Source organism: Rhincodon typus, chromosome 26, assembly GCF_021869965.1.
Source record: "Rhincodon typus isolate 14 chromosome 26, sRhiTyp1.1, whole genome shotgun sequence".
NCBI classification, from domain to species: domain Eukaryota; kingdom Metazoa; phylum Chordata; class Chondrichthyes; order Orectolobiformes; family Rhincodontidae; genus Rhincodon; species Rhincodon typus.
In genome coordinates, this window is record NC_063357.1 from 9,953,811 (window position 1) to 9,962,226 (window position 8,416).

Below are 8,416 nucleotides of genomic sequence, written 5' to 3' on the forward strand. Positions count from 1 at the left end.
GGGGTGTCAACTTGATGTTCAAGTCTCTGGGTGGGAGTTGAACACACAAGTCTCTGACATAGACAGAGTACAACTCTGATTATCTTGACTTGATGGTGTGAACTTGTTTCCTTATGACCAAAATATCAGGAGGGGTTCCCCTTGTCCTTTCTTTCTCTCTAAAGAAAATGCCTGTTCCTTAAATCTGTTGACATAATGTTTGTAGATGCAGGTGAGTAACAATGATTCAACAAACTGTTGACAGAAACACAAATCAAAACAGTAACAATTCATATAACTTTATTAAAACTCATAATTTATCAAATGATAGTTATACAGATAGCAGCCAGCTGCCATTCTCACCCTCTAAATCTTTACCAGTCTCAATCTGTCAGTCGATACTGGATATTGCACTCAACCACACTGTGTTCTTATATTAAAGTGCATGGTAAAACTTGATTTCACCAGCCATTTCTTGCGACCTTCTGACTGTTGTAAACAAGTATCAGACTAACCCGCCTTCCACTGGCTTAGTTATATTTTTGGGCCTAAATTGTAGGCTTTACATCAGCGCTGCCCAAAATTTACATTCAGCAATGCTGTGATATTATTTAAGGCACGGATATCAGAATATCAGTAAGAAGTGTAGTATCTGTTTCTGTAGCAAATATATTTGGGGGGTGCAAGGTGCTGTCATGTAATGCCATTTTCGAAAAGTGTCAAGGACCAGGAAATAATGTATTTCTGGCTTGATTAATATTGACACTGAAATGGCAGACATTGATTGACACTCTCCAATGATATGCTTCCCTGCCCAAACCAGTTTCTGACATAATTAAGTCCTTAATCTTCTGTTGGAACACAGACTTCCTGAATTATCCAAAAATTAACAACTGCCCACTTAAAAAGAAAAAAAAACTATCTCTCAAAACTTCACTAAAATGTAAAGTAAAAGTGCTGTTTTTGTAAAGTCTTTGAATTTCCACGTGTTTATAAAAGCGAATATGAGATTGAATGCTATAAGTTGCAATAAAAATTTGATTCATTTTGGTCCACACGTCAGTCAGCAGATACATGGTGATACAAGAGTCAAGACTTGCTAATGCAAAATTTTCCTTTATCATTCATATGAGTTGGCACAAGTGTCTCTTTGGTGCTTTTTGATTCCATAATGGGGATGAACTGTTATTTCTGAAACGTTGCCCCAAAGATGTCTTCGTGATATCGCTTCTGGTTCTGTTAAATAAAGGAGAAATTGAGGTTAATACAAAACAATGACAATGTAGAACAATTATGTGTAATATTATTGTAGAGAACATCAGCTTGCATCACACCCTATCCTGTAAGAGTCCCTTTACAACCATCTGCATCCCAAATTCTTACTTCTTGTGCACCCATGTAATCTCAGAGTTGTAATGTCATTGAGATATGCAGCATGGAAACAAACCCTTCGGTCCAACTTGTCTGTGTCGACCAGAGATCCTAAATAAATCTGGTCATTTGCTAGATCTTGCCAGCATTTGGCCCCTATCCCTCTAAACCCATGAACCCAGCTAGATGCCTTTTAAATGCTGTAATTGCACCAGCCTCCACCATTTCCTCCGGCAGCTCATTCCATACACACACCCTCTGCGAGCAAAAATTGCCCCTTAGGTCCTTTTTATATCTTTCCCCTCTTACCTTAAACCTATGCCCTCTAGTTTTGGACTCCCTCACCCTGGGGAAAAGACCTTGCCTATTTACCCTATCCATGCCCCTCATGATTTTATAAACCTCTATAAGGTCACCCCTCAGCCTCCAATGCTCCAGGAAAATAGCTCCAGCCTATTCGGCCTCTGCCTATAGCTCAAACTCTCCAACCCTGGCAACATCCTCATAAATCTTTTCTGAACCCTTTCAAGTTTCACAACATCCTTCCTATATTCCACAAGTGGCCAAACTAGTGTCCTGTACAGCTGAAACATGACCTCCCAACTCCTATACTCAATGCACTGACCAATAAAGGCAAGTGTACCAAACATCATCTTCACTATCTTATCTACCTGTGACTCCAATTTCAGGGAACTATAAGCTGTTGTATGTATAATGAAGTCCATGCAAATGACTTATTGTCATAATTTTTTCCAGCTTATATTTCTTGGGGCTATCCAAACTTTCTTGCTCATTGGTCCCTAAGCTTCCTGGACCTTGGTAACTGGAGCATGAGCTACAGAGAAAGGCATGTTTGTTCTTTTCGGACAAAGGCAACCTTTTATGTGCATTTTGCAATTGCTCAGTTTGCAGTTTCGGATAGTAATGTTAGTTTTGTTCATGTCAGACAGAAGGGTAACCGAAAACAAAAGGTTTTTTGGCATTTCACTACTTGTAATGGGATCGAATATGAGAAGGAATGCATTTGAGAATGCACATTTTAAGGAGAGATTATCTACCTTCAGCTTTGTGAGGAACTCCTCAGCATCCTCAATACTCATGCCACCCTGCTTAGCAATGATGCCTTTCAGAGTTTCAGTGACATCTTGTGCCATTTTGATTTCACCGCAGATGTAGATGTGCCCATTTCCTTCATACAGTATGTTGTAGACTTCAGAGGCCAGCTGCTCCCGAAGAATATCTTGGACGTATGTCTGGTGGAACGGAAGCAGACATGGGAATATAAGAATACATCGGTGTGGCAATACGTTGCAGTGAGACTAAGACCTTCCAAGACATTAAGATGTAGGATCAGAAGTAGGCCATTCTGGACCACTGAGTCTACATTGCCATTCAAAGGCTGATCACCTTATATTCATAAGTAACCTCACTCAGCCTCAGAACATAAGAAATAGAAGCAGGAGTGGTTCTCAGGTCTACCCTGCCATTCAGTGAGATCATGATTGATCTTCTACCTCAACTCCACGTCCTTTTCCTATCCCCCGATTTACTGAGTGATCAAAAATCTGTCGATCACTATCTTAAAGATACTTAGCGACGGATCATTTATAACCCTTTGGGGGTAGAGAATTTCAAAGATACCATGACACCCTTTGCAGCCAACGAATGACATTTGCTGTACTGTCGTCGTTTTGCAGGCAAGTGAGTCAGCCAACATGTTCACAGCATAGCTATGAGCTGAATGACCAATGAATCTCTTTGCACTATTTCTGGTTGAATGATATGCATCACTCAGAAAAATGGGAGTATTCTCCTGCTTTTCTTTGCAATGTTGGTGTTAAAATATTTTGCAACTAAAAAAATTACTTTTTTCTCCATGCACAATGCCGATGGTCATTCCTGACAATAGAAACCGTCTGTGTATCTTAGCCAAGCTGGATAACTAATTGGGTCCCACTCCAGCCAGTCAGTGTATCTTAGTATCACACTGGGGCACAGAACCACTAGGGAGCCCACAACTGGTTTAAAAACATAATAAAACGCATTAATGCTATCGACTAGAAAGTGGTTTAAGTTACCTTTTGTTTTCCTGGCTGTCTGGAGTAAGCTGTGTAAACACCCTTCAAGATGCCTTTATCTTTAAGTGCAAGGGTTTCTTCTTTGTAAATATGATCCAACTCTGGGTTCCGACAGCCAAACACCAAAGTCATGGGACCGGCTTTGATTCCTAAATGCCGCAAAAACAAACAAATGTTGAGTTTCAGTGCAAAAGCAGCCTCAGCTCATGCCCACCCAATGATGACATTTGAGAAGAGGAGGCATAGTGTAGTTTAAACATCTAATGAATCACTGAGGCAAGCAAGGATTGGCCATGGTCATTGTTACTGCTGGAATGATGTGAATAGCTCAGCCTGAAGTTGTACAGTGTGGTCTTTGAGTATTAATTCTTTAATGCCTAGGCGATGGAGATGGTCTATTAGAATATAGAGAGTAATAGACAGCTAACTAAACAGTCAGCTGAAATCTGGGAACTGGAACATATTTGAAATATCCCTTGCCAATGCTGCCTCTCTCTCTCGTTTCTTCATTCTTTTTCATAGCTATCTTCTTCAACTAGTTATGCAATTCTTCCTTTTCTAAAGATGGGTCTAAGAAGCATCATCATCATCATCTGCTGATCAGAAGTTGTACATGACCTGTCCAAGTGAGACAGCAATTAGCCAGCTTGAACCTTGCTCTTCCTGCCTGAGTGCAGTTGGTAAATGTGACTGAGCAGTGAGCTCAGACATCAGACTATGTGTCAACTGATGCAGCCCAGGATGTAGGAATCTGAGGGAAGGACATCAGGAGTTTGAACATACCTCGTTTCTCGGAGTCGTGCTCTCTCTGTTGCCAGAAGCTTCGGTATGGAGCGATTCCTGTTCCTGGGCCAACCAGAATGCAGGGCTTTGATTGATTCTTTGGCAGGTGGAATCCCGCAGTGCTGAAATTGTGACATGACATTGATATTAATTTTGAGTCATTTTGGTGCAGACATGGCTATAACAGATGGAGAGCTTGCAAGGTATAATTTCAAAGGGTGGTACCAAACTGACCTACCTGCGCACATAACATGGAACCAGTTCACCCGTTTCCATTGTGTTCAACCAGGTGCTGCAGACACCGTGATGCATAGGACCTTCGCCATCTAAATATAAAGAAAACCATTAGTTCCTATTTTCACATTTCAGTAATGTATCCATAACCCATTCAGAGTAAGTCCAGCACAATAACCCAGTCAGAACATTGATACAGCATTACATATCTTTTAAACCTATATTGTTTCTGTTGATGACCAATGCACAGGTTTGATCTTATGCTTAAACTAAGTTAACTCTGAATTGCCTGACTCGCAGTGCTATTTATCCTCAGGGAGGTGGAAACAGCTCTATAAAGTACTATACCATTGAAACAAATTTGTTCCCCACCCTGCCAAGATCTCCTTGTTGGAAATTTGACTCTAAGGTTTGATCAATAGATACTTCCTTGCTTAATGGTATATTCTAACATCTTGGCTGGCCCAGTCCCTTTTAAAGCAAACAAATTGTCCAGTTGAAATCTGATTGTGTTACCTCTCGTCCTGTAGTTGACAACAGCGACTGTCAGATGGACTTCTCCCGGGTTCATATCTAAGGATGAACTGATGGAGTAATATCTGGGCTTGAGCAGTATTAGTTGTGTGAGGAGGAACAAGGCAGGACATTGGATGGACTGAAATTCCTCCAGGACTTCTAGGATGTTGGGGCTGTTGAAAGATTTCCATTTCTCATACTCCTGGGCATTCTGCAGAGTGGTAACAAAATGGAATTCAATATTAGGCATTGTCTGATACACAACATTTGCCTGCACATAATGAATCTCTAATTGCCACCCTCTCAAAAAGTTTAGACGCTTCAAGAATATGCCCCATCATCAAAATATGTCCCAGGAAATTTCATATCATTAGACCCTCCTTTGTCAATGTATAATCCATTCATCCACCTATCTCTGCCTTCTTCATCATTTTGACTCTTTCCAGATATAATTCTAATTTTACTGGTTTCAAATCCCACTGTATTAAGGTGCGAAACCAAATTCAACAAATTTGTGTACTGGAGCCAGAAATACTTGTGGTTAATTTTAACCAAATTTGCCAGGCAGAAATCTAATAGGATTGTGTGGAATGCTGCTTTTCAATCCCACCTTCACACTTCATCCAAAATCTCCTTTCAGTGGAAAATTAAATCAGTTGGTCTATAACATTGACAAGGCATCAAATCCTGTCAGATTCTGGATGGGTGGATTATATTAGAATTGCCACCAGGTGGGACAAATGCTCCAGGATTGTCATAAAAACCCCACCAAGGTTCACTAATGTCCTTCAGAGAGTGTCAGTCACTGCACCAACCTGGTCTACCCAGATGTGGCACATACTTGGCAATTTTTCCTACTGCTGAGCGTGAACTCTTGCTGTGCTCAAATATGCCATTGTACTTTCTGCTATTATGGCAGCTCTAATTTAGAGTGGGATGTAAAACAGCACAGTGGGTCTACAGTCTGGTCACCTGTGTCTGAACGCTACCCACCAGGCTGGTAACAATAGGCCCATGCTCACCTGACTCAGTTCCAGCAGTCGATTCTTCTCTGATTCATCTGTTGCTAACTGGGCGAACTTCTTCAGGAGCTGAGGGCCAGGTGGGGTGGTAATGTCCAGAAAGTGGGTAAAAGCCTGTGAGAGACTGCAAGCCGGTAGTCTCTCGTCTACCTTCCAGTCTGTGGGAAAGCAGAGAACATCCTGTCAGTTAAGACCCAAGACAGGAACAGATCCGAAATGTTCTTATTCAGTTTCAGGACTACAGGGAGAATTTCAAAAACTGAAGGAGCAAAGGATCAAAACTTCCATGTGACAATGTGAATGGGTCACTGGAAGGTGTCAGCACTTTTGGCAGGAATAGAATTGGAGATTTGAATAATTTGTTTGAAAAGAGTCCTGATTTAACCTGCATTGTGACCAAAGGTGAAGATTGCACTGGTTCTGGCCTGCAGGAGAGGCACAGATATGTCAAATGGGGTCTTTCCATTGTATCAGATTAATGCTCTGAAGAGAACTAGCAAGAAAATTCAAATACTTCAAAAGCACGACTTACCCTTGATACTATTTCCATTGTTAACCTCCACTTGGATACACTGGTGAGAGCTTGGTGTCCCTTTGAGCCTTTCGATCAATGCATTGACAAGAGCTTTTTGATTCTGAGGGAAAACTCCAACGTGTTCCCCAGGCAGATACTGGAGCTCCTTGGTGTCTGTGCAGGATAGCTCGACCAGAATGGTGGACCGGCTATAACCAGAGAGATTCAGATTAAATTTGTGATAGTGAAGAGTTTGAAGAGAGTTGCAAATAAAGACTTAGCTCTTAATTTAGAAGAAAAACAAGTTTTAAAATGCCAGCAGACCTGGATTTTGAGCTCTGCAGATTTTTCATCAGTTTGAATTTCATGGGCAGAATTTTCTTTCCTTGCATTTTGGAGAGAGCTAAGATAAGAAAAACATCAATTATTATTAGTCTGTCTACAGAATGGTAACTTTCAAGTTTAAAAATAAAAGTCCTAAGCAATGAGAAGTTGGCTGGGCGACCATTCCAACTCAGAGTGTGTAAGTGAATGGTTACCTGCACATAGGTCCAGGGGCCTTGTCTCTGTTGCGAATCTGTATCGGCTGGGATCCCAGACATCACTTTTGGTTGTTGATTTGAATTGACCCAGTTCCACCTTCCCACGCACATGGAAGGCTTTACAGGCCATCTGTTTTAACAAAGCATAAGAGAACAAAACCATTTTTAAAATGCTATACAAATTGTAATACTTTTGACCGGTATTCTACGAGATTTCTACACATGTCTGATGGATATCGGAGTATTTGTAGCAAGGTACAAAGTGTCATAAAGTGGTCGAATGTAAGTTTGCTGTAAAATCACATTTTCTGACTAATGGTGATACTGAACAAGAAATTTCCTCAGAATGGGGATAGTCAACAGGATATGGTGCAGCCTTGATGTGATTGAATTTGAAATTCAGAGAATGAGACTACAAATCCTGCAAGGGGAGCTGGACAATTTATACTCAGTTTCCAGAAATCAGTAAACTTGGCTGCAAAACTGTCAGGTTGTCTTAAAAACCCCAAATGTTCTTCTAATGTCCTTTATGATAGGAAACCTGTTGATGTCACCTAGACTGGCTTATTTGTGGTTCCAATGTGATTGACTCTTAACCACTCCCTGAAGTGGCCAAGCAAGTCAGGGTGGCCCATTACCTTCTAAGGGCAACTGCAAATGAACAATAAATGCCAACCCTTGCTGGTGATATTGACATTGCAAAGATTGGATAGAATAAAAAACATTTACAGTCACCCCAGGCCATTCTTGACCTTGAAGGTATGTGCTTCGGTCCTCCTTATGTTCAGCTATTGGCAGTACATGGGAGATTTTTAAAAGGGACGGGGGCATGTAACAAGGCTGTGAGAGAGCCATCATCTCAGAGTGTTCAGTAAAAGTGGCTTGCAAGTTTCTTAAAATGTATTAAAATGATTTTCAAAGATTCTCTCCTTTCTCAGGTAAGCTGTATCAGTCACCCCTTCCCACTCTCTCTGCATCAATGCAGAGAAGCAGGGAAACATGGTACTTCTCCTACTTGGCGTTAGTCCACCACTACATCAGCTGAAGACGTAGAAAGCTCTCTCGGAAACAAGTAGTCCCTGTGCCAAGCACAGCGCAGCCTACCTTGAAAGTGGTGATAGCCCAGTCGACAAAGGATTCCTCCTGGCCTCCAAGTTCATCGCCTTCTCCTGTAGGGGACAACTGAGTTGCCCCAAGTTGTGCCAGCTTGTTATCGAGGGTGTGGGCGAATGCACAGAACTGTGGGTACATGCGGGAGCCAAGTCCAAAGATGGCATAGCTGCAAAGAAGATGCATAAAATGCCAAATTAACTTTTAGTTCAGATGAACCAGGCCCTTTCTCAATGATAGTAGGAACTGCAGACGCTGGAGAATCTG

General features: G+C 41.4%; 1 protein-coding gene across 1 annotated transcript in view; it reads right to left on the reverse strand.

The window, feature by feature from the left end:
* Positions 1 to 262: 262 nt before the first annotated feature.
* The window catches only part of LOC109927199 (nitric oxide synthase, inducible), a 19,156-nt gene continuing 11,002 nt past the window's right edge, over positions 263 to 8,416 (reverse strand). The window contains exons 16-26 of the mRNA XM_020527138.2: positions 8,144 to 8,318; positions 7,037 to 7,169; positions 6,822 to 6,900; positions 6,516 to 6,706; positions 5,984 to 6,141; positions 4,962 to 5,172; positions 4,450 to 4,537; positions 4,212 to 4,333; positions 3,429 to 3,577; positions 2,409 to 2,603; positions 263 to 1,215 (exon numbers count right to left, since the gene is read on the reverse strand). Of these exons, the coding sequence (XP_020382727.1) occupies positions 1,165 to 1,215; positions 2,409 to 2,603; positions 3,429 to 3,577; positions 4,212 to 4,333; positions 4,450 to 4,537; positions 4,962 to 5,172; positions 5,984 to 6,141; positions 6,516 to 6,706; positions 6,822 to 6,900; positions 7,037 to 7,169; positions 8,144 to 8,318 (1,552 nt within the window). The 3' untranslated portion in view covers positions 263 to 1,164. The remainder of the gene's footprint in view (positions 1,216 to 2,408; positions 2,604 to 3,428; positions 3,578 to 4,211; positions 4,334 to 4,449; positions 4,538 to 4,961; positions 5,173 to 5,983; positions 6,142 to 6,515; positions 6,707 to 6,821; positions 6,901 to 7,036; positions 7,170 to 8,143; positions 8,319 to 8,416) is intronic.